At 42.5% G+C, this 26295-nt stretch overlaps 1 protein-coding gene across 12 annotated transcripts in view; it reads right to left on the minus strand.

Moving 5' to 3' along the window:
- Nucleotides 1-2579: 2579 nt before the first annotated feature.
- The window catches only part of TCF7 (transcription factor 7), a 219032-nt gene continuing 195316 nt past the window's right edge, over nucleotides 2580-26295 (minus strand). For 5 of the 12 annotated variants that reach the window (XM_073573766.1, XM_073573768.1, XM_073573769.1 and 2 more), the window contains one exon: nucleotides 2580-3233. In XM_073573766.1, coding sequence (XP_073429867.1) covers nucleotides 2927-3233 — 307 coding nt within the window. In that variant the 3' untranslated portion in view covers nucleotides 2580-2926. Of the gene's footprint in view, nucleotides 3257-26295 lie in introns of all 12 variants that reach the window. The other 7 variants (XM_073573775.1, XM_073573772.1, XM_073573776.1 and 4 more) reach the window with 2 other exon arrangements.

Below are 26295 nucleotides of genomic sequence, written 5' to 3' on the forward strand. Positions count from 1 at the left end.
CTTTTATTGGGAACATTTTATATAATATTTGGGATCACATTTATCTGGCACTCTACGCTGAGCACTTATATCAGGGTTTCCATCTAAATCTCTTACTGACGTGATTCAGATGAAACCCCTAAGGCTGTGTGCACAAGCTGCGGATTATGTGCGGATTCAGCCGCGCGGATTTTGTAAAATCCGCAGGTGAAACCGCAGGTCAAAAGACCTGCGGTTTTACCTGCGGATTGCTCTGCGGTTTTGCCCTGCGGTTTTTCATCTCCTCAATGGAGGAGATGGCAAACCGCAGGAGAATCCGCAGAAAGAATTGACATGTCAATTCTTTCTGCGGATTGAAAACCGCAGATAATCCGCGCGGAAAATTCCGCACCGTCTGCACTGCGGTTTTTGATTCCCATAGGAAATCATGGTACTGTACACCGCAGCAAAATCCGCAGCGTGTGCACACAGCCTTAGGGATCCATTCACTTTAATGAGGAAGCAGACTTACTCTGGACTCCATCTGGCCTCTGTTCAGCGGTGTCCTTTTCACGCTTTTATGCAAGCTTAAAAAGACAGACACTGCCGGATCATAGGCCAGACAGCGTCTACAGTGCCTCCATCTGCCTCAATATAGGGAATCTTCCGCTGAGAGTTCTGTCTGAATCATGTATTTCAGAGATTTGCATGGAAACCATGGTGTAAGAGCTCAGTGCAGAGCGCCGCATAAATGAGCGCCAAGCCTTACTGCGATCTTTGGGATGCAGAATAAACAAATCAACAGCAGGTGAAGAAATGGTTTTATTTTTTACACCGTTCCTCGTGCGGTATAAGTGATTAGGCGAATTTGCTCTTTGGGTCGGTGCAAATACACCAATACCAGATTAATAATGGGTTTTTCTGTTTGGCTGCTGTCACACACTTAAAGACACTTTTTTTTTTTACAAAAAATTGTTTTTGCATCGCCATATTTAGATAGCTATAATTTTTTGATATTTCTGCCAGCAAAGTCATTTGACTGCTTGTTTTTTGCGGGACAAGTTAGCGATTTTATTGGCACCATTTTCGGGCACAAGACATTTTTTGATCGATTTCTATTCTGATTTTTGGGAGCCAGAATGAACAAAGACCAGCAATTTATGAATTTTTTTTTTATGCCGTTCCAGGTGTGGTGAAATTGATATAGCTTTATTCTTTGGGTCAGTACGATTACAGCGATACATTTATTTTTTTTTCGGTTTTGCCGATTTTACACAAAAACTATTTTACAGAAAAAAATTATTTTTGCATCGCTCTATTCTGAGAACTATAACTTTTTTATTTTTCTGCTGATGGAGCTGTATAGCAGTTTGTGTTTTTTGCTGGACAAGATGATGTTTTCAGCGGTACCATGGTTCTTTCCATTTGATCGCGTTTTATTCCACTTTTTATTGGGCGGTAAGATGAAAAAGCAAAGTTTTTTACAATTTTTTTTTTAAAGGTTTACACAAAATTAGTTAACTAGTGGGACAGTTTTATAGGTCGGGTTGTTCCAGATGTGACAATACTAAATATGTGTCCTTTTCTTGTTTTTATATAAATATATTTATTGGTTTCATATTTTTATTTTATTTATTTAGTGATTTTTTAAATAGTTTTAAAACATTTAACTTTTTTTTACTTTTTTGCTTAGACCTTGTATAGGACTTCAATGTTTATTTTTCTGATCATTGGTCTCATGCATTACAATACATATGTTTGCATTGTACGAGACCTGACAGATTTACACTGGCAAATCGCTTGTTAGACTCAGTTGCTGACTTAGTTTAACAGGCCACCGTAGCTGGCAGACTATGATGTCATCATGTGACTGCCGGCTGCCATGACAACGTTCGATCACATCACGGGGGGTGTTTGAGAGGTGAGTACAGCAGTGGTCTCCCTCTCACCATCTTCTAAATGCTGCGATCGTAGCATTGAGAAGACAGCAAGTGGTTAACATCATTGGGACCTGATCCAATCATGTCCCGATGATGTCACCTGTCAGAACTATCGCTCTGCACCGGAACTGGAGATCTTGCAGGACCCAGGGCGTCCTGAGCTCTGCGAGACCACCGACCATTAAGGAACGTCAGCGCTGCACAAAGCCCAGCGAGTGGCCATACCACTGGAACCATTAAATTGGGCCAGTCACACACCAGTGCCCACTCAGTAGCTACGTCTATAGAAGTGACCAATCCATATGCCTCTGCCATTGTCCTGCATGGTTTTGTTATTTACACCTGTGTAGCCTCTGACATGTATCCATGATTATTAATGGTCACCACTGGAAAATTCCACTGGCTGAAAAGAATATTGGAGCAAATTCTTCTACAGTATCAGGTTGATCTTTTGCATTTAGGGACCATATCAGAAATTTGCAGTTGTCTTAGTAAACGTAGACTGTTCTGTGGTCTTGCCATGGATCTTGCCGAACACAAGTGATGAACAATCCTTACCGATGACAAACTAAAGCAGACCCAACAAAATGCATCAAAACCAAGTGCCATTTTATGCTTGAAATCTCCTCTTGTGATACAGGGGGCAACATCCAGGATCCAACAGACAAATAAATCATGGGCTTCAAGTGCTATTTTTTTTTTTTAATAAATCCTGCTGGACAGACATTTGTAAACAATACTGTAGAATGGATACTTTGGAAATTAAAATACAAGAGCTAATAGATTGTCCTGTCATTAAAATAAAAAAGGATTTCTTAAAGGTTAGCTAATCAAGTTCAATGGCAGAATAAAAAAAATAAGTACAAATGAGAAAAATGAAGCAATGTCCTTGAGTTTTGTTTCAGATGATGGTGGACAAAATGTTGTTCTGGTCCTCTGTCGTCAGACAGTCTTATCATATATAGGTTCAGAAAAGTGTCCAATGCAGCATAGCCAACGGCGAAGAGAGGGACGAGACCATCAAAGTGTCACGTGGGACCGACTCCTGCTGAGGACTCTTCAGGGGCATCAGTTGGATGACATGAGGCTGTGGTTATATGTCCTGTTACAGATGCAGATATGGCCTTAATTGAAGCGGGCAGGGAACAGCGATGCTCATTTTGTGGAGGATCAGCTGGGCTAGGAAGCGGGCAAGAAGAATAAGCAGAACTTGCTATGCATTGGAATGCAGTCACTGGAGAGGAGGACGGAGAGTCTACAGCACTTCCATCGGAAGAAATTGGGCTGCCACAGCGTCCTTCTCCTTGTAAGTACCGAACACACTTCTTTTTCCTCCTAAGAACAGTGAAGAGAGTTATCTGTAAATAAAGGGCAAGCCATCATTTTACATACTAATCGGAAACAAGCGATACAATAGGAAATACACAGAGAAAACACACTTTACTCAAGTATCACCCTGATAATATACTCTTGGCTGAAATTCAGCTCTGGCTGCGGACAAATTAGTTCGGTTTGATCCATAGGCATCACAGATCAAGATGGCGCCAGAAGTATTTGGACAGTGACAGGATTTTCGTACTTTAGCCTCGGTACACCAGTACAATGGATATGTAAGAAAACAATTAACATGACTGTAGTGTAAAGATTCAGTATTAAGAAGGTTTTAACATTTAGATATTGCATAAAACATTTAGAAATTACTTCTAATCCACAAGAATTTGGTTATTTGACTATTAAAACATTTTAAGGCCCCATATAGATTAAATATAGGTTGTCTGAACCCATCGATTTTAGCCAATGATCTAATGTATATGTGTCCACCTGACTCTCCCGCAGCATAAGCATTGGGTGGTTGGAATTGAATCGCCCATCCTTTTCTACTGCCAGATGGAGCCTGTCTGCGGACATAAAAGTCACATGAATTCAGATATATAGGGCTATCAGGAGAAAGGGTTTTCAGCCATGCTCATTCTACCAACAGTTCTCTACGGTATATTGCAACTTTAATACCAGTTTCCTTATTATTTCATAAGATTCAGAGGTAAAAGATCTAGAGTTCAGGGGTACTTTCAATACTTGGCCCAAACAAGTGTCATCGCAAGTGAAGGAGGCGATCAATCGATACAGCAGAAACTTTAGTGGTAAAAAAAAGATGAAACACCAAGAGCGGCAAAGACAACTAAAGGGAATAATCACAGAATTGTTTTTTAGTCACATAAAAAACTTTCCCCTGGCAAAGAAAAACTTTTTCAGAACATCTAGCCAAGTCAAGGAAATGAGGAAGTTATTGTCAAAGTGTACAATAGAGACACCTTCATGAATATACGGTAAATTAAGTGGGTTCATGTCAACATGGAAATTAACTAGCAATTACAGATCGGCCATATGAGACTTCCAAAAACTGCAGAGCAAGTCTGATGATTGGTAATTCTCAAACTTCTCACAGATATGAATGGAGAGAGATGAGCATGTGCAACCACTTCTCCTCGAGTGTTGGATGCTGGTCCCATTGGTGGAACATCTATTGCACAGTTACAGTATATTTTGTGAATATGCCGGAAATGCAAAACGTGGGGGCGTATTACCTGAAAAGGTTTACACTGTAACAATATCTTGATAGCTTTGTTTCAAATCCATTGTACTGTATCTAGTGCTTGATTTAGACAGGTTCTCAGTAATGGTCTGAAATTAACCTATCAACTACATCGAAGTTGACGTGCAATCATTTACTGGCCTGTATACACAGGTTGACAAAAACTGATGGGAAAAAAGTGATTGTTACTATCATTCTGTCCCTATAAAGCATCATGTTGTTGGCAGTACGTTCCCTATTTATAAGGCAATGTTAGCAATGAATTTTAGGCATAATCCGATCACACAATGAATGAGTGTTAGCTTGTTTGTAGGGTCATCACTGACATGTTTACAAGGCCTAATAATCAGGAACAAGTGTTCTGCTCAGACGCCAGCATTGTTGGTCAATGTGCTGTCCATATGAGTAACGTACATACACACGGACCAATAACAGTAGGTGTCAGTGTCGGAACACCAAAGATCCATGAGAAGAATCAAAGCCTGAATTAGTGCATGTAAGAGCCCTAACCCTTCACCTGTCCTTGATGTGACCAGGTAAAGGAAGCCAGTGAAGTCTGAACGTTCTCCTCTAGAAAGGAAACTTCAGTAAAGATGTAATTATTAAATTCTAATTGCATTTATTCAGGTAATTAAGCTACCTGCTCCCATATCACCAGCTTTACCAGCAAAATCACTAGCACACAAACTTGTTTAAGGCACGACCACAACGTCAGTGACAAAATTCCAGGGAATTCCACAGGAAAAAAAAAAATATACCGGTATATATATTTTTTATAATCATTCACATGAAAAATTAATTTTCTATTTTGGATCAAAGGCAAGATACCCTTATGTGTATACTTATACATAGCTTATAAGAGATATTGTGAGTATGTATATTATACACACACACACACATATATACTTAGTAACATTCAACCGGGTTAATTTTACATTTTCATAGATTGTGCTTTCATGGACATAGCAATACCACAAGTGTATTTTTTTCATTTTTAATATCTTAATTTTTAATGGAAGGAAAAAGGGGGTGGCTAGATTTATCCTTTTTAACATCTTTTAAAAAAAATGTTTTGGTCACTTTGCTAGTCCCCTCTGTCTCCTTAATGACATTGTGCTTACACTGGCAAAAAGCGGTATACAAGCCTAACAATAGAAATGCTACTGATGAAATATAGACAAATATCCCTAAAGTTAGTCTATGACAGTAAAATAAACATGGCCCATGTGGAGACGACTGGATGGGCGACAAGTTGGCGAGACCACCCGACGCGAGGATGTCGCTGAGGTTCATTGCACTCACTTCTCAGGAACCAAAGTACAGTCCAGTCCAGATTTCAGTTCGGTCGACCATCTTTTTTAGAAGTTACAGCGATTTTTCCAGGTATAACAGCCCCTGTACCACATGAATGACTATTCATCTAAATCGCTGTCAGTAATAACTGTTTTTTCCATACAGCCACAGTAGGGAGATTGCTGCCCATTGACTTTTCTAGATTGTTTCTGATGAGACAACGGCTTTAAAACGTAACTGCAGGTCCTAGTTGTCTGGTTTATACAATTTTTCTGGATAAACACGGCCCAATGTTTTAATGAATATCTCCTTGATTTTCCATTTTGTGCATAGTAAAAACCATCGAATCCTGATGTCAATGTCTTATAGTTCATAAAAATTGTCAGGTGGAAGTAAAAGAGGGGCACGAGATGTGATTACAAATCACAGATTGCCTTGCCTTATTGACACCTCTCCATTATTTCCCGGGCTTAATGTCACCTTACAATCAAAGGTGACATTAACCCCTTATTACCCCATATGCCACCGCTACATGGTAGTGGGATTAGAGAGGCTAAGCGCCAGAATTGGCACATCGTACAGATGCGCCATTTCTGGGGCGGCTGCGGCTGTTATTTATAGCTGGGGGGGGGTCCAATATCCATGGACCCTCTCTAGGCTATGAATATCAGCCCGCAGCTATCTGCATAGCCTTTCTGGCTATAAAATATAGGGGGATCCCACGTCATTATTTTTTTGGGTCCCCCTAATTTAATAGCCAGTAAAGGCTATGCAAACAGCTGCAGGCTGATATTCATAGCCTGGGAAGATCCATAGGTATTACCCCCCCCTTCTCAGGCTACAAATATTGGTCCCCGGCTGTTGGCTTTCCCACTCTGGTGCAGAAAATTACACGGGAGCCCACGTCTTTTTTTGGGGGGAGCCACCCTATTTTAATAGCCAGATAGATATACAGTTGTGGCCAAAAGTATTGACACCCCTGCAATTCTGTCAGATAATACTCAGTTTCTTCCTGAAAATGATTGCAAACACAAATTCTTTGGTATTATTATCTTCATTTAATTTGTCTTAAATGAAAAAACACAAAAAGAATTGTCCTAAAGCCAAATTGGATATAATTCCACACCAAACATAAAAAAGAGGGTGGACAAAAGTATTGGCACTGTTCGAAAAATCATGTGATGCTTCTCTAATTTGTGTAATTAACAGCACCTGTAACTTACCTGTGGCACCTAACAGGTGTTGGCAATAACTAAATCACACTTGCAGCCAATTGACATGGATTATAGTTGACTCAACCTCTGTCCTGGGTCCTTGTGTGTACCACATTGAGCATGGAGAAAAGAAAGAAGGCCAAAGAACTGAGGACTTGAGAAACCAAATTGTGAGGAAGCATGAGCAATCTCAAGGCTACAAGTCCATCTCCAAAGACCTGAATGTTCCTGTGTCTACCGTGCGCAATGTCATCAAGAAGTTTAAAGCCCATGGCACTGTGGCTAACCTCCCTAGATGTGGACGGAAAAGAAAAATTGACAAGCGATTTCAACGCAAGATTGTGCGGATGTTGGATAAACAACCTCGACTAACATCCAAACAAGTTCAAGCTGCCCTGCAGTCCGAGGGTACAACAGTGTCAACTCGTACTATCTGTCGGCATCTGAATGAAAAGGGACTGTATTGTAGGAGACCCAGGAAGACCCCACTTCTTACCCCAAGACATAAAGCCAGGCTGGAGTTTGCCAAAACTTACCTGAAAAAGCCTAAAACGTTTTGGAAGAATGTTCTCTGGTCAGATGAGACAAAAGTAGAGATTTTTGGGCAAAGGCATCAACAGAGTTTACAGGAGAAAAAAGGAGGCATTCAAAGAAAAAAACACGGTCCCTACAGTCAAACATGGCGGAGGTTCCCTGATGTTTTGGGGTTGCTTTGCTGCCTCTGGCACTGGACTGCTTGACCGTGTGCATGGCATTATGAAGTCTGAAGACTACCAACAAATTTTGCAGCATAATGTAGGGCCCAGTGTGAGAAAGCTGGGTCTCCCTCAGAGGTCATGTGTCTTCCAACAGGACAATGACCCAAAACACACTTCAAAAAGCACTAGAAAATGGTTTGAGAGAAAGCACTGGAGACTTCTAAGGTGGCCAGAAATGAGTCCAGACCGGAATCCCATAGAACACCTGTGGAGAGATCTAAAAATGGCAGTTTGGAGAAGACACCCTTCAAATATCAGGGACCTGCAGCAGTTTGCCAAAGAAGAATGGACTAAAATTCCAGAAGAGCATTGTAAGAAACTCATTGATGGTTACCGGAAGCGGTTGGTCGCAGTTATTTTGGCTAAAGGTTGTGCAACCAAGTATTAGGCTGAGGGTGCCAATACTTTTGTCTGGCCCATTTTTGGAGTTTTGTGTGAAATGATCAATGTTTTGCTTTTTGCTTCATTCTCTTTTGTGTTTTTTCATTTAAGACAAATTAAATGAAGATAATAATACCAAATAATTTGTGTTTGCAATCATTTTCAGGAAGAAACTGAGTATTATCTGACAGAATTGCAGGGGTTTCAATACTTTTGGCCACAACTGTATCTATAGATATATCTATCTATAGATATATCTATAGATATATCTATGTATCCATGAATATAGCTATGTATCTATCTATAGATTATGTATCTATAAATATATCTATAGATAGATCTATCTATATCTATCTATGATGGATATATCTATCTATCGATCTATCCATCTATAGATCTATGTGTGTAATGGTATGTGGGTTGGACAAATGTTAAAAACGCATGTAAAAACGCAAGTGACCTGCCAGAGACCTCTCAGGAGCAGATTTTACCTGCGTCAAATCCTGAGGAAATCCTGATGCAATCCTGACCGTGGAAACATACCCTAAGTCAGTAGGCAGGCAATAATACTTTAGTAATTTATTAAAACAAAATGCTATACTTTATGGTCGAAATGGTAATATTTGGTAGAGGATAACAAAATTATTTGAACAGAAGGGAATTTGCCATAAATTGGTAACTATCAAGACACGAGCAGATTTGCAGTTTATGGGGTTTAAAAAAAAAAAAGTGGGAAAAATAAAGACAAGGAATATCATGGCAACAGTGTTGGAAATCTAACAGGGCAACTGAATAATAGGAAACACACTGATTGCTCTGGATATAATGTGAGGCCTTTTTTGCAGTTCTCAAAAGCTACATTTTAACGAAGATCTGTAATCTCAAAGTTAACTCCTGAACACAGACGTTAGTAAAGGAGAACTTTGCTAAATCTCCTTTGTATTGTATGTGAAGACAGAGATACCATACTGTATTCCTACTTATAAAGAGACATGAATGTTATATATTATGGAACTTATTCTTTAATTTCATTGTATATGTTATATAGGCTGTAAAAACTACTGTGTGGTTGATAAGGATAGACCATCGATAAAAGTAGTGGCCAACCTCGTATAAACTAATCCCAGAGCTGGATTCACAGTCACACAGATCAGTGCTGCTATATAACCTCTTCCATGTTGCTTCCTCTGGACATCTGTTAAGCGGACAAACATCCATTATATCTCTGTGTATGGTGTATGAAAGACATCAAAGCGGTAGTTAGAATGGCTTCACCGTTCTATTAGCCGTTCTGGCTTTCTTTGCAGTGGTGCTGCAAGGGTTAAACTGCTTAGTTGGACTCCTGGAGTTCTCTGTCTTGGGTGATATTAGCTGTTCTAAGTTATTACTCCCAGAAGGTATAAGAACCCTCCTTCTTGCTTCTGATCTTGCCAGTGATAGTTACCACTACCTGGTTTGGAGTTAAAGGAGAAGTTCAGTTTTTGGAATAGGCAGTTGGAGAGTTTTTCTGGAGATTGCTATGTGGAATTGGTTTGCATGTTTATCCTTTTCCTCTCCCATTTGGTTTCTTCCTTCCTATTCCTCCCTTGTTTTGTGACTGTGTTGGTGTGATTGTAGCTTTCTTTTATCCCTATCTGTTCACCCCTTTCTTTCTGGTTAGTTTGCCTATACACTCCGGCCTCACACCTCCCTGGGTGGGGGAGAGAACAGATAAGTGTATGATAGGAGCACAGCAAGGTATGAGACCCCTGCATCTCCACCGTTTGAGGGATCAGGTAGGTGCCCACAGTCCCTTGTCACTACGTGACACACTAGGGCCCTATTTAGACGTCAGTGTTGCACGCATGTGTTCTAGGTTTTTCATGGATACACACGTACCCATTATAATCTATGGGGCTGTTCACAGGTACATGTATTTTCATGGACCTTTTGTGCATGCAAAACTCAAAGACACATATCCGACTTATCTGCAGCACAGAAGGAAAGTACCAATCTAAGTCGTGTACAGCACTCGGATGTCATCAGCGTACAATCAATGGAACGGAGATAATTTGTAATTTATTTATCCAATTAAATACTGATACACACTGATCTAAAGCACTGATTACACCAGTGCTATTTCTTTGTGTATGTGAAAAGCACCGATGTCTGAATGATGCTTAAGGCTCTCGCTCTGATCACAGACCACAATGCACGATCTGACCATATATTTCTATGAGGCTGTCATGTTTGGGTCAGGAGAACAGCATCTCTGCTTCCTAAACTATTATTAGGGCATTAATGGAGCTCGCTGCTAATCCTGTGCATGTCTGAGAACATTGCTTCACCGCTTCTCACACAACATAAGAAGGGAACGTTCTTTGTAGATGTCACCCTACTACAACGTAACTAGTAATTACTATTAATGTTGGTGAACAGGTCTAACTCGGTCAGTGCGTTAAACTTGTCCTAACATCTCTAACCATAAGCCAGGTAATGATCTGAATGCAGAAAAATGTGCAGCTGTGACTGAGGAGTAGGGAAGATGTCCACATGTCTGAGCTGAGACTCTCCTGTGGCACTTGTAGGTGGCCCTGGTGAATGAATGAGAATAGTTACTGTATCTGTGTACTGATATATGGACTTTTTCACTGGATATAACGCGTCTAAAGCCCCTGTCACACACAGAGAGATCGCTAGCGAGATCGCTGCTGAGTCACAAGTTTTGTGATGCAACAGCGATCTCACCAGCGATCTCGCTGTGTGTGACAGGTATCAGCGACCGGCCCCCCTGCCGGTTATCGCTGATCGTCCTGGAATGGCCAGGGCATTTTTTTGATCGTTGGTCTCCCGCTGGTCAGCACGCATCACTGCGTGTGGCAGGCGGAAGACCAGCGATCAGCGAGCTGGAATCCAAGGTAAACCGGGGGTTTCTAAGAGCCGCGCGGCACTTAGAAACCCGCTGTTTACCTTGGATACCATCTCCCTGCACCAGCACGCTGGTATCTAAGGTACACAGCGGGTAACTAAGCGACGTGCGCGCTTGTTACCCGCGTCGTCGCTGTCCTGATCGCTGGTGAGATCTGCCTGTTTGGCAGCTCACCAGCGATCATGTAGCGACACACCAGCGATGCTGACAAGGTCATATCGTTATAGGAATCGCTGATGCGTCGCTATGTGTGACGGGGGCCTTACCTTCAGGCAGTAACCTGTGAAAGATTTTTGTTGGGTGCCTGTGTATGAAACTGGCACCTACCCCTAACGGCAGCGACTAGAGCCTGCTCTGATCGCTGCTATTTTGCCATTTAGATACCACAGTCCATCTCTTGCAGCGGTATTTAAATGATTGCCAAGGGGGGAGGAAATGGGAACCGGAACAATAATGGGATGTTAATTTATTAATATTGATCCAGGGGGCTTCTGAGTTTCCCCATTGCCAACATGGCCACCTATGGATCATTATTTTTAACTACATACTGCCGTACTGAAATAGTGCAGAATAAACTACAAGCTAGTGATTAAAGAAGTCAAATTTAAAAAAAAAAAAAGAAAAATAAATATTAGTAAAAAATAGAATCGCCCCTTTTTCACCATGCAAATACAGACATTTGAAAAAAAAAAACAAAAAAACATTTAACCCCTTCACCCCGAAGCCTGATTTCACCTTCCCGACCAGGCCAATTTTACAATTCTGACCACTGTCACTTTATGAGGTTATAACTCTGGAACACTTCAACGGATCCCGGTGATTCGGATTCTGGAGATTCTGAGAGTGTTTTCTCGTGACATATTGTACTTCATGATAGTGGTAAAATTTCTTTGATATGACTTGCGCTTATTTGTGGAAAAAACAGAAATTTAGCAAAAATTTTGAAAATTTCACAATTTTCAAAGTTTTAATGTTCATGACCTTAAACCAGAGTTATATCACACAAAATACCGTTTATACTCGCGTACAAGCCGAGATTTTCAGCCTACTTTTTTGGGCTGAAAGTCCCCCTCTCGGCTTATATGCGAGTCATATACCGGGGGTCGGAGGGGGAGCGGGGGTGTCAAGAGATCATACCCCGTCCTGGCATGTCTCTGCAGCCCCCCCGCTCTCCTGTGCCTGTGTTCAGGGTTACGTGGTACCGCTCTTTAAACTCATGAATATGCGCATATTCATGAGTTTAATGAGTGGTACCACGTGACCGCTGAATGCAGGAAGAAGACCGAGGCAGAAGCAGGGGCAGCAGAGAAGGCCGTGCGCCATGAGGGTGTGAGTATGACGGGGGCAAAGCAATATTCACCTGTCCCCGTTCCACCACCATGCACCGCTGTGTCTCAGTGTCCTCCTGCTGTGACGATCAGGTCAGAGGGCGCAATGACGTAGTCAGTGTGTGCTCTCTGCTGAATGTCACTGCAGAGACCCGGGAGACACAGCGGTGGACGGCGATGGAGCGGGGACCGGTAAATATGGCCAGTGCCGAGGGCCTGAGCAAGCGGCGACACCAGCACCTGGAGGTATGTCTTTGTTTTTTTTTTTTTTAATTGCAGCAGCGGCAATATATGGGGGGTATTTATGGAGCATCTTATGGGGCAGCATTAACCCTTGTGCAGCAGCATATGGGGGGGTATTTAGGCTGTGTGCCCACGTTGCGTTTTTGAAAGTTTTTCCGCAGCGTTTGAGCCGGATCAGACGCTGCAGGAACGCTTAAAAGAAGCTTCCCATTAAACTTAATGCATTTTTGGCTTTTTGTGCCAATGCATGCGTTTTTATAAACGCTCAGAAAACGCTTAGCGGCTAAAAACACAGCATGCTCATTAATTTCCGCATTGCTCCACGTTTTTAGCCATTTCCAATGTTCCCAGAAACCGCGCGGAAAAAAACGCATCAAAAACGCACGGTTTTTGTGCAAGAATCGCGCAAAAAAAGTGTGGAAATAAAACGTGCGGTTTGTGGGAAGGAGTCCGGTTTTCTGAGCGTATAAAAACACCAACGTGGGCACATAGCCTTATAGAGCATCTTGTGGGGCAGCATTAACCCTTGTGCAGCAGCATATGGGGGGTATTTATAGAGCATCTTATGGGGCAGCATTAACCCTTGTGCAGCAGCATATGGGGGGTATTTATGGAGCATCTTATGGGCCACCATTAACCCTTGTGCAGCATTTTATGGGGGGTTTTTATCTATGGAGCATCTTCTTGGACCACCAATAACCCTTGTGCAGCACCACCCTCGGCTTACACGAGTCAATGTTTTCCCATTTTTTTGCGGCAAAATTAGGGGGGGGGGGTCGGCTTATACATGGGTCAGCTTATACATGAGTATATACGGTAGTATAACATTTCCCACATGTTAATGAAGTTGTAGCCTAACTTTTCTTTCACAAATAAATTTCCTTTAGACCCTTTTTTTTTTCTTTTACTTTCGCAAAGGTAACAGGACAAAAAGCCGGATTACTTACCGGTAATGCTCTTTTAATGAGTCCACGACAGCACCCACTAGAGGTATCGGATCTGCCCCATCTGGAACAGGAAACCCTACAGGAAGATAAAAGGGGCAGTCCGCCTTTCCTCCTCAGTTTTGCATTTCAGAGTACCAGGAGGACCGCCAAGGATTAGGTAATGTCTTTGCATCTCTAACTTCATTTATTCATTTTTAGCAGATATACTTTATTATCGATATATTTAGCAAGGAGGGAAGTGAGAGGGTGCTGTCGTGGACTCATTAAAAGAGCATTACCGGTAAGTAATCTGGCTTTTTACCCTTCACCACGACAGCACCCACTGGAGAGATTCCAGACACCATCACCTGGGTGGGACCACCGTGCCAAGGACAGTCCTGCCAAAGCTTAGGTCAGAAGTAGATGAAAGGTCAAGTCTATAGTGATTATAGAAGGTGTTGACCAAATTGCTGCCTTACATATGGTTTCAATTGGAACGTCTCCCCTCTCGGCCCAGGAGGTTGCCATTGCTCTAGTGGAATGTGCTCTGATGCTCTCCGGAGGATCTTCCTTTTTCGCGGAGTAGGCTAAGCGAATAGCATCCCTGATCCATCGGGAAATGGTGGTTTTCGTGACTCCGTACCTTTTTTACTGCCCTGAAAAGATATGAACAGAGCCCTACACTGCTTCCAGCTCCTGGACCTCTCAATATACTTTAGGACAGTTCTTCTAACATACAAAGTGTGAAGGGATCTTCAAAGAAGGTTGGGAGAAGTATCTCTTGAGATCTATTGAATTTTGTTGATACATTAGGCAGGTATGAGGGTCTGGTTTTAATATCAACCTATCTTGGTATACCTGAAAAAAGGGTGGATCTATGGATAGGGCCTGGATATCACCCACTCTCCTAGCAGATGTCAGTGTTACTAAGAGGGCCGTCCGTCTTGAGTGACAAGTATTTGAGGGATATCGTGTCTATTGGCTCAAAGGGTTCTTCTGTCAGGGCGTCTAAGACCAGATTTAAGTCCCATGCAGGGATTGTAGGTATGTGAACTGGACCTATCCGTTCGCAACCTGTAATAAATCGTGAAATCCACTTATTTTCTGCTATATTATGGCCGTACAGTGCCCCTAATGCGGACACATGGACTTTCAGTGTGTTTACTGCCAGGCCCAAGTCCTTCCCTCTCTGTAGAAATTCTAAGATAGGAACTATCGGGACTTCTGTGGTATGAGGTGCTGTACGAAACTGCAGGAATTTTTTCCTTATCCTTGTATAAATCTGGTAGTGGACTGCTTCCTGCTGTGTAGGAACGTAGCAATTAGTGTTTCAGAAAACCCTCTTGATCTTAGTAGCTGCCTTTCAAATTCCACGCCGTCAAGTGTAAGCTGTCCACTTGGGGGTGGAAAAAAGGGCCTTGGGAGAGTAGGTCGGAATCGAAGGGAGGACCCAAGGATCTGTCACCAACATAATTTGTAGCCATGAGAACCACGGTCTCTTGGGCCAGAATGGTGCTATCAAAATCACTCTAGCCTTGTCCTCTCTGATCTTCCAAATGACCTGTGGCAGGAGAATTATCGGAGGGAAGGCATATGCCAGGTTGAACTTCCATGAGGCCTGGAGGGCATCCAGTATGTCTGGGTGATCTGACAGACAGGGAAGCAAGCACCTTTATCTGTTCTCTTTTGTGGCAAAGAGGTCCACCTGAGGTTGCCCCCATAAGGCTACTATGTCCTTGAAGACTTGGCGATTGAGGCACCACTCCCCTTGCCGAAGTGTGTGTCGGCTTAAGAAGTCTGCCTCTTGGTTGTTCTCTCCCCTGATCTGAAGAGCCGAGAGGGACAACAAATAACTTTCGGCTAAGTTTAAGATTCTTGCCGCAGAAGACAGTCTCTGATCGAGTACCTCCCTGTCTGTTTATGTAGGCCACTGTAGTGGTGTTGTCCGACAAGATCCTGACATGTTTCTGTTGGAGCTGCGGAAGAAAATGGTGTAGAGCATAATATACAGTGGGGCAAAAAAGTATTTAGTCAGTCAGCAATAGTGCAAGTTCCACCACTTAAAAAGATGAGAGGCGTCTGTAATTTACATCATAGGTAGACCTCAACTATGGGAGACAAACTGGGAAAAAAAAAATCCAGAAAATCACATTGTCTGTTTTTTTTTCATTTTATTTGCATATTATGGTGGAAAATAAGTATTTGGTCAGAAACAAAATTTCATCTCAATACTTTGTGATATATCCTTTGTTGGCAATGACAGAGGTCAAACGTTTTCTGTAAGTCTTCACAAGGTTGCCACACACTGTTGTTGGTATGTTGGCCCATTCCTCCATGCAGATCTCCTCTAGAGCAGTGATGTTTTTGGCTTTTCGCTTGGCAACACGGACTTTCAACTCCCTCCAAAGGTTTTCTATAGGGTTGAGATCTGGAGACTGGCTAGGCCACTCCAGGACCTTGAAATGCTTCTTACGAAGCCACTCCTTCGTTGCCCTGGCGGTGTGCTTTGTATCATTGTCATGTTGAAAGACCCAGCCACGTTTCATCATCAATGCCCTTGCTGATGGAAGGAGGTTTGCAATCAAAATCTCACGATACATGGCCCCATTCATTCTTTCATGTACCCGGATCAGTCGTCCTGGCCCCTTTGCAGAGAAACAGCCCCAAAGCATGATGTTTCCACCACCATGCTTTACAGTAGGTATGGTGTTTGATGGATGCAACTCAGTATTCTTTTTCCTCCAAACACGACAAGTTGTGTTTCTACCAAACAGTTCGAGTTTGGTTTCATCAGACCATAGGACATTCTCCCAAAACTCCTCTGGATCATCCAAATGCTCTCTAGCAAACTTCAGACGGGCCCGGACATGTACAGGCTTAAGCAGTGGGACACGTCTGGCACTGCAGGATCTGAGTCCATGGTGGCGTAGTGTGTTACTTATGGTAGGCCTTGTTACATTGGTCCCAGCTCTCTGCAGTTCATTCACTAGGTCCCCCCACGTGGTTCTGGGATTTTTGCTCACCGTTCTTGTGATCATTCTGACCCCACGGGGTGGGATTTTGCGTGGAGCACCAGATCGAGGGAGATTATCAGTGGTCTTGTATGTCTTCCATTTTCTAATTATTGCTCCCACAGTTGATTTCTTCACTCCAAGCTGGTTGGTTATTGCAGATTCAGTCTTCCCAGCCTGGTGCAGGGCTACAATTTTGTTTCTGGTGTCCTTTGACAGCTCTTTGGTCTTCACCATAGTGGAGTTTGGAGTCAGACTGTTTGAGGGTGTGCACAGGTGTCTTTTTATACTGATAACAAGTTTAAACAGGTGCCATTACTACAGGTAATGAGTGGAGGAAAGAGGAGACTCTTAAAGAAGAAGTTACAGGTCTGTGAGAGCCAGAAATCTTGATTGCTTGTTTCTGACCAATTACTTATTTTCCACCATAATATGCAAATAAAATGAAAAAAAAACAGACAATGTGATTTTCTGGATTTTTTTTTCTCAGTTTGTCTCCCATAGTTGAGGTCTACCTATGATGTAAATTACAGACGCCTCTCATCTTTTTAAGTGGTGGAACTAGCACTATTGCTGACTGACTAAATACTTTTTTGCCCCACTGTACCTCCGTCAGTTCTTTCAAATTAGACGAATATCCCCATTCATCTCTTTTCCATCATCCTTGACAAAAGCTACTCCCCATATGGGCTCCCCAGCCGTGGGGGCTAGCATCCGTGGTTAGGATACAAGATGGTACTATAACCCATGGGACTCCTGAGGATAGATGGTTATCATTTAGCCACCATTCTAGAGAAGTCAAGACCTCCTGTGATAAGGTTATCTTGCTCTCGAGGTGACCACCATGTCGCCTGTCCTCTCGGAGGATCTGATGCTGAAATGTGCGGATATGATAATGGGCCCACCGGACTGCCGGGGCACAAGAACTGAGCGACCCCAATAGCGACATTGCCCCTCTCAGAGACATGCGTGGTCTACTTATGGCTGCCTCTACTTTCTCTTTTGTGAGTGCAATCTTTACCTGAGGGAGTAGACATCTCTGGGTTGTGGAGTTTAACTGGAACCCTAAGAACATCTGAAGGGAATGCGAAACGAGTCTGGACTTCTGGACATTGATGATCCAGCCTAGATCCTGCAAATATGAGATCGCTTCAGCGACACGTCTGGTACACTGGGTGACCGAGTTCCCGATAATTAGGAAGTCATTTAGGTAAGGCACGATTAGAGTGTCTTTTTCACGAAGATAGGCCATCACCTCTGCCATCACCTTGGTGAAGATTCTTGGTGCTGTAGAGAGGCCGAAGGGCATGGCTATATACTGAAAATGACGGATCTTGCCTTCGAATACCACCGCGACCCTTAGGTACTTTTGGTATCTATCATGAATAGGAAGATGATAGTAAGCATCCTTCAAGTCAATCCCCGCCATTATACAGTTTGGAAAGAGAAGCTTTATGGTGGATCTGATTGATTCCATCTTAAACTTATAAATTTAAGGAAGCTTAATACGTTTATAAAAAATTATAATTGTCCTAAACGTACCATCTGGTTTGGAAATTAAAAATAAAGGAGAGTAGAATCCTCTACCTTCCTGTCCCTCTGGGACCTCTACTAAAACCCCCTTGGATAGTAGGCTCCGAATTTCTTCTTAGAGGGCCTTTTGTTGAACTATAGAGTTTAGGCGGGTTATGATAAAGAAATCATAAGGGGTTTGAAGGAATTCTATTTTCATTCCTTCTTTAATACTACTTAGAATCCATGGGCTCGAAGTTATTTGTTCCCATTTTGAATAAAAAAAAATTAATCTACCCCCTACTGGTGGGTCTAATTCTTTAATATTTATTTTCCTACCGGAATGTTGAACCCCTGAACATGCTACCCTTTTGCTTTTCCTCCTTTGTGGGCCATCTATTTGATCTATCCGCTTGTCTCCTTCTTCCAAACGGTCGCCTTTTAAAGGTTCTCCTGTAGAAAGGGATAGAAGAATCAGGGAAGGCCTTCTTCCTTTCTTTTGCTTTGGCGAGTATGTCGTCTAGGGCTTTCCCAAAGAGAAACTCATCCTCGCACGGGGTTGCGCAAATCTTAGATTTTGATTGCGCGGCCCCCTTCCAGCTCTTCATCCACAGTGCCCGCCTGGCGTTATTTACAAGAGCCGCCGATCTCGCTGCCAGCCGCAGAGTGTCTGCCGATGCATCGGCTATGAAGGCTGCCGCCCCTCTGATTAATGGAATAGCGGCCCGTAGTTTTTCTCTTGACACTTTCTGCTCGATTTGTTGATCCAATTGGTCCAACCATACGAGCATAGATCTGGTGGTGCATGTGCTGGCTACTGCTGGCTTAAAAATTCCCTTGGTAGACTCCCAAGACCTTTTCAATGACGACTCCGCCTTACGGTCTAGCGGGTCTGCCAACAAGCCTGCGTCCTCTACCGGAATAGTAGACTATTTCGAGGTAGAGGCTACAACGGCATCAACCTTTGGCACTTTGGTCCATTTTAATAGCTCATCATCGCTAAATGGATATTTTCTCTTTGAGGCCGATGGGAGAAAACTTCTTTGATCGTGTTTTTCCCACTCTCTCTTTATTAGGGCCTTAACTGCCGGTATTACTGGGAACGTTCTCCTTTTCTTTTCTGCCAACCCCACAAACATTATTTCTTGTGCAGTTTGGGCACCCCTTGCTTCCTCACACCCCATAGTGTTCCTCATGGATTTGACCAGGTTATCCACACTATCCAGGGGAAAACATGACCGTCCCTCCATGTCTGATGATGATGATGACGAGGATGTGAGTGAGGAATCGGAGATTAACCCCTGTTCTTCTGACTCTGAGCTGAGGGTCACCTGTTTTTTGCTCCTAGCCCTCTGAGGGAGTACTGGCACGGGTGATAGCCTGTATTTCCTCCCTAATTATGGCTCGAATGTCCTTTGATGATACTGCCGACCCTTGCCTAGTCTCTCTGGTGCACTGTTTACAGAGCTTTTTGGGGTAGGAGTCAGGGAGAGGTTCAGAGCATAAAGCGCATTCTTTATGCTTGGATTTTTGTTTTTTCTTCGCCTGGAGAGAGGAGACATGGCGAAAGGAGGGAGGGGGAGGTGGAGAGGTCAGCTTAGTAGGCAGAGTATATACATTAAATAATCTAAATTTGTCCAATAATAATCAATGATCTGGCACTTCCAAGACATATGTAATCAAAAACCTTTTTCCAGACCAATATGATGACGTGGCCGAAAAAGTATGAAGAGATCCAGAAAAATTTTAAAAAATACAATGTTTACTAATAATCACATAAAAAAACAAAAAAACTGACACGCCCCCGGAAGAAGCTTGTTGCGAAACGCACGTTGGGGTAGTGGAGGCTGCGGCGCCCATCTACTATTTTGCACATAGTGTTCAGGTAATGTTTCACCTCTATTTTTATATCTTTTGGCTTACTGGTATCGGTTTAGTTCTATTGATATGGGGACTTAGACTTCAGTGTCATGTTATCGCTACATGCAGCTATACACATTTATTTATAACCTTATGCTATTAGTCTTTTGGCTTACTCTGTAGCTGTTGATTTTTCTCTATTCATGTAGGGACTTAGACCTTAGTGTCATGTTGCCGCTACATGCAGCTATTTATATATGATATCAAGCTATTAGTCTTTTAGCTATATGTAGCCTTATGATATATATATTTAATTATATTTACCTGCACTTATTTATGTTTGTTAGGATATCTGTGTGCCTCCCATTGGGCAATTTTCAGTTTTTTTGTTTTTTTATGTGATTATTAATAAACATTGTATTTTTTTAAATTTTTCTGGATCTCTTCATACTTTTTCGGCCACGTCATCATATTGGTCTGGAAAAAGTATATACATTGCACACTCACGCAGTGAAGCTTTTATATTACTGGATCAGATGGCTGAGATCCCGTCCTAGGTCTCGACTCTCCTACCTCGCTCGTGCGGGCAGTGTCTGTCCTGGTGGTGCGGACCCTGGAGGAGCTGCCCCCCGCAGAGTCTCCTGCTGGAGCGTGCACGTCTGTTGAGGACGACATGGTTCCTGCCGCTCAGCTGCGGCCCTTGTTTAAATACATTGCTTTTTTTTTTTTTTCTGCCCCCGGAAGTCGCTCCTCCTCCCCGGGTTCCCGTACATGCGCCGTCGCGCTCCTCAGCCATCCTGCCCCGGAAGTTCATTCATTACTTCCGGGGCTCAGGAGCCTCTGCGCCGGCCGGCTACCGCGCCACCGCTCCTGTATGCGGCCCGCGCTTCTCCCCACGCTGCCGCCACCGCTGCTCTCTCTCTTTTCTTTTTCTCTTCGCACCACTGGAGCACTTACCGCTCACTGCAGCGGTGACTCATGCGTTTGGTGCCCCTGGCGCACTCCTAGGGGAGACCGGGCGGCCCCTCCTGGACATCACCTCTCAGCCATCAGACGAGGGGGGAGCCGTCTAACGAAGTCTCCCCCCGACGCTGCTTCCAGATCGTAGCCCCTGTCATTCTCATGGACACTGCGCAGGCGGCGTGCAAATCCAGGTACGTCTTCCTGAAGGATTAGTCCTGAGGTTCCCTGGGAACAGGAAACCAAAACTGAGGAGGAAAGGCGGACCGCCCCTTTTATCTTCCTGTAGGGTTTCCTGTTCCAGATGGGGCAGATCCGATACCTCTAGTGGGTGCTGTCGTGGCGAAGGGTAAAATGGACCATACATTCTGTTGTGCAATTTCTCCTGGGCATGCCAATACCCCACATGTGGGGGAAATCTACTGTTTGGGCGCACGGCAGGGCTCGGAAGGGAAAAAGCACTATTTGACTTTTTTAATGTAAAATATGCTGGAAACATTAGCGGTTGCCATGTCGCATTTGGTGAGCCCTTGATGTGCCTAAACAGTGGAAACCCCCCACAAGTGACACCCTTTTGGAAACTACACCCCTTTGCGACCTCATCTAGATGTGCATTTAGCACCTTGAACCCCCAGGTGCTTCACAGAAGTTTATAATATTAAGCCATGAAAATTTATATAAAAAAAAAAAAAAATAAAAATAAAAAAAAAAAATCACATTTTTCCCACCAAAATCTTTTTTAGCTACAAATTTTGTATTTTCACAAGGGCAAAAAGGAAAAAATGTTCCCCAAACTTTGTTGTGCAATTTCTCCTGAGTTCACTGATACCCAATATATGGCCGAAAACTATTTTTGAGGCACAGTGCAAAGCTCAGAAGGGAAGTAGCGCCATATTACAGTGCAGATTTTGCTGCACTTGCTTGAGGGTGCCATGTTACATTGGAAGTTGCCAGAACAGCAGAACCCCCCGATAAGTGACCCCATTTTACCAATTAAACCTCTCAATGAATTCATCTAGGGGTGCAGTGATTATATGGACATCACAGGTGTGTCACAGACTTTCATACCATTGGGCAGTGAGTAATTTACAGCTTTACCACAAAGATTGTGCATTAGCCCCAAGTTTGAAATTTTCACACTGGGAAATGGGTAAAAATGTCCCACAATTTCTGCTGAATATAGAAATACCCTATACATAGCTGTGCATTACTGCTTAGCCAGACGGAGTGACTCGGGAGGGACGAAGCGCTATTTGCCTCTTGGAGCGCAGATTTTACTAGACTAGTTTGCGGATTCCATATAAAGAGCCCCTAAGTGGTACAAAAACAGAATCTCCCCTCAAGTGACGGCATTTTGGAAATTATAACCCCTTGAGAATTTATCTGCAGATGTAGTGATGATTTTGACTCCATGGGCGTTTTCCAGAAACAGGCAGCAGTGGATGTAGCTGACTGAAAATTGCAAACTGCCGTTGTAGAGACCAGAACATTGTAATGGCCAGTACATTGCAGTCACCAGTACGGTATGCCCAGCTCATGCTTCTGGAGACATGCACCTGTAAATTTGGCGGGTTCTCATCACTACAGAAATGCCAAACATGTGGGCACTATATGTGGTTTAGGCACACTGAGGCTCAGAAGGGAGGGGGTGCATTTGGATTTGGGAGCAGAGAATTTCCTGAATTTTCTTTGGGCAGCAAGGAGCCATTTCGTTTTTCCAGAGCCTTTGTGCTACCAGTAACGTGGAAGCCCCCTATATTTCCGTTAACAGATGACAGATCTGAGCTAAGGCTTGCTTTTTTTGTGGATTGAGTCAAAGCTTTTATTGGGAATATTTTACATAACGTTTGGGATCACATTTATATGACGTGACAGATGAAACCCCCAATGGATCCATTCACTATAATGAGGCAGCAGAGTTACTCTCGACTTTGTCTGGCCTCTGTTCAGACGAAGTGCCGACGGCACTTTTATGCAATCCTAATAAGACAGACATCACCGGATCACAGGTCCTATGGCATCCACAGTGCCTCCATCTACCTCATTATAGGGAATTTTCGGCCGGAGTTCAGTTTGAATCATGTATTTCAGAGATTTACACGAAAACGCCTGTGTAAGCGCTCAGTGCAGGATAAATATGCGCGGAGCCTTACTGCAATCTTTGGGAGGCAGAATGAAAAAAATCAACAGTAGGAGAATTGGTTTTATTTATTTTTTACGCCATTCCTCATGCGGTATAAGTGATTAGGCGACTTTATTCTTCGGGTCGGTGCGATTACAGCGATACAAGATTTATATTGTGTTTTTATGTTTGGCTTCTGTCATACACTAAAAGACGCTTTTTATTGCGAAAACTACTTTCTGCATCACCACATTTTGAGAGCTATAATATTGTTAGTTACATTTCGGACGACAGAGTCATGTTGAGGGCTTGTTTTCTGCAGGATGAGCTGACGTTTTTATTGGTACCATTTTCAGGCACGTGACATTTTTTGATCACTTTCTATTCTGATTTTTGGGAGGCATGATAAACAAAAACCAGCAATTCAGGAATAGTTTTTTGTTTTTTTAACACCGTTCCACATGTAGTAAAATTGATAAGACAGCTTTATTCTTCGTGTCATTATGATTGCAGCGATACCACATTTATATTTTTTTTGTGTTTTGGCACTTTTCCACAAAAAATATTTTAGAGAAAAAATAATTATTTTTGCATCGCTTTATTCTGAGAGCTATAACTTATTTTTCTGCTGATGGAGCTGTATGTGGCTTGTTTTTTGCAGGAAAAGATTACGTTTTCAACGGTACCATTTTTATTTACATCCGTCTTTTTGATTGCGTTTTATTGCACCTTTTGTTCGGCGGTATGATGATAGAGCATTGTTTTTTTGCCTCATTTTTAGTAATTTTTTTTACGGTGTTCACTGAAGGGGTTAACTAGTGGGACAGTTTTATAGAGCGGGACGTTACGGACGCTGCAATACCAAATATGTGTACTTTTATTGTTTTTATTTACATAAATAAATGTATTTGTTGGAAAAAAAATATTTTTTGTTTAAGGATTTTGTAAAAAATATTTATACACTTTGTAATTTTTTTTCTTTCCTTTTTTTTTTTACATTGTGCCAGGATGGGACATTACTATTTTACAGCAGATAGCTGACCTGAAACTCTGCACTGCTGAGTATCAGATCAGGATCTGACAGGCAGGGAAGGAGGCATGCCAGCACCTGCCCCAAGCATGCACTCACAAGCCACCTTTCCTCCAAGACCTGGAAGGACCCGTGGCCATCTGGGTGTCGGGGGTCTCCATGGGTCTATATGGGTTTCAAAATATAGTGACAAAGAAAATTTTTTTAACAAATTTCTGAAATTTTTTGAACCATTAAAAGAGAATCTGTCACCAGGTTTTTGCTACCCCATCTGAGAGCAGCAATATGTAGGGCAGAGACCCTGATTCCAGCAATGTATTACAAACTGGAATTATTGTCTCAGCCCCTACATCTTGCTGCTTACAGATGGGGTAGCAAAAAACCTGATGACAGATTACCTTTAATGGTTCAAAACATTTTAGAAATTTGTAAATTAAAAAAAAAATGTTTATGTCACTATAGTAGGAAACCCATAACTTTTTTCTTGTGTTTTGTTTTTGCATGTTGAGCTGTATTTTGTATTAGTATCATTTTGAGTTTCTCGAAACATTTAGATTTTTTTTTTGTTTCAGGTGCAGTCACTGATAAACTGCAATTCCGGCACTGCAACTTCATTTTTAAAGGGGTAGGCCGAAACCAACATTGATTTTAATCCTAAATGTCTATCTAATGTATTAATTTAATCACTTTTCTAGTATACTTTCAATAAACATTCCCTATCATTCCCTCTCTAACTGCTTTGTTTATTTATAATTTACCTATGTCCAGTTTGATGAATTTTGTTGGAAATTTCCCAGTGCACGCTGGAATACTCGATGTCATCAGGGGCAGATCCAAACTCCCTTGTCATTGTGAGATATTACTTTTAATGCACAGTGACAGTGCGCTCTCTCGCTGGCTCCTCTCTTCTCAGAGCCAGAAGGGAGCGTACTGTCACTATGCATAAAAAATATTGAAAAGTGACGAGAGCTCATAATGAGCTTACATCGGAATTGCCAACCAAGGCATGCTCAATAGAGCTTGGTCTAGTCCAGCTCCTGAAATTCACATCACTGATGACACTTCGTTTCATAGTGGGGCCAAAGGCTGAGGCAAAGACCACAGCATCTGCCCCCTGATGACGTCTTGTTTGAGGATCCCAGCATGCATTGGGGATTTTCAAACAAAATGTCAACAAACCAGAAGTAGGTATAAGCTCTCAAATGGCTAAGTAGATGGAAAAATAAAGTTAAAGCTCTTGGAAGAAGGGGAGAAAATAATGATAGCTCAAACAGAAATGACCTTAAGGGGCTAAACCACTTAAAAATAGTCAAACACATTACATGGCTATTACATAAAAACTTATTCAGCATAAAGTTACATCTGAAACACATGTATGCTCAGCTTGGTGAATGGGTAGAGCAAGGTAACCCTCTGCCAGATGTCTCCAGGGAGAACAGTGGATCAAGTATTGAAATTCAGGCTGCCCGATCCTTACCTTCTCCACGGTTAGTTGGGAGTCCTCATACACGTGGGTTGGCCACTCTGACAGACTGTAATGTGTACGGGGGTCTGTAGTCACATGACAGTGAGGAATAAAGACCCACAGAGTTTAATAGAACTATTCCCACATCAGTCTATTAGTGGTGCCTGTCTTGTCATCCATTTTTGTGAATTTGCTTTTGAAGGGCAAAAAAAAAAAAAAAAAAAAGTAAAATGGAAACCGACGTATGAATGTGCTCTGAAGCAATCTGTTATTTTACAAATAAATAGAACTCTGCTTGAACCCCTACAACCTGCCACCATTTCTGGGGACACAGCTACAGCTTACTCTTTTCCCCTTTAGTGATTCAGCACCCTTTACCATCAGTGGACATCTCAGTAAGACCAGGGGTGGGATTCGGCCGGTTCTCCCCGGTTCGATGGAAACGCTATTCAAAAAAGCAGCAGATTCCCCACACCATGTATTTCTAAATGTTGGAAAGCTTTTTGCACTTGGTAGGGCAAACTGAGCGCATTAACCAGAATCTTGAGACTTATCTTAGTTGTCAGAATCAGAAGGATTGCGTTACTTACCTCTAGCTAAATTCATGGTAAACAATCATTGTCATGAATCTACTGGTAAGTCCTCATTCTTCAGGGCCTATGGGTTTAATCCTCAGTTCTGCTCTTTTAATAGGAATCATTCCCCGGGAATGAAGAACGGTTTTCATTATCTATTACATCTGTGTGGAAAGGGGTTCTTAATAGTTTGCAGAAGATGGCATGCAAGTATAAAA

This window comes from Dendrobates tinctorius, unplaced genomic scaffold (genome assembly GCF_039654945.1).
Source record: "Dendrobates tinctorius isolate UK_male_01 unplaced genomic scaffold, ASM3965494v1 ptg000036l, whole genome shotgun sequence".
In the NCBI taxonomy this organism is placed as follows: domain Eukaryota; kingdom Metazoa; phylum Chordata; class Amphibia; order Anura; family Dendrobatidae; genus Dendrobates; species Dendrobates tinctorius.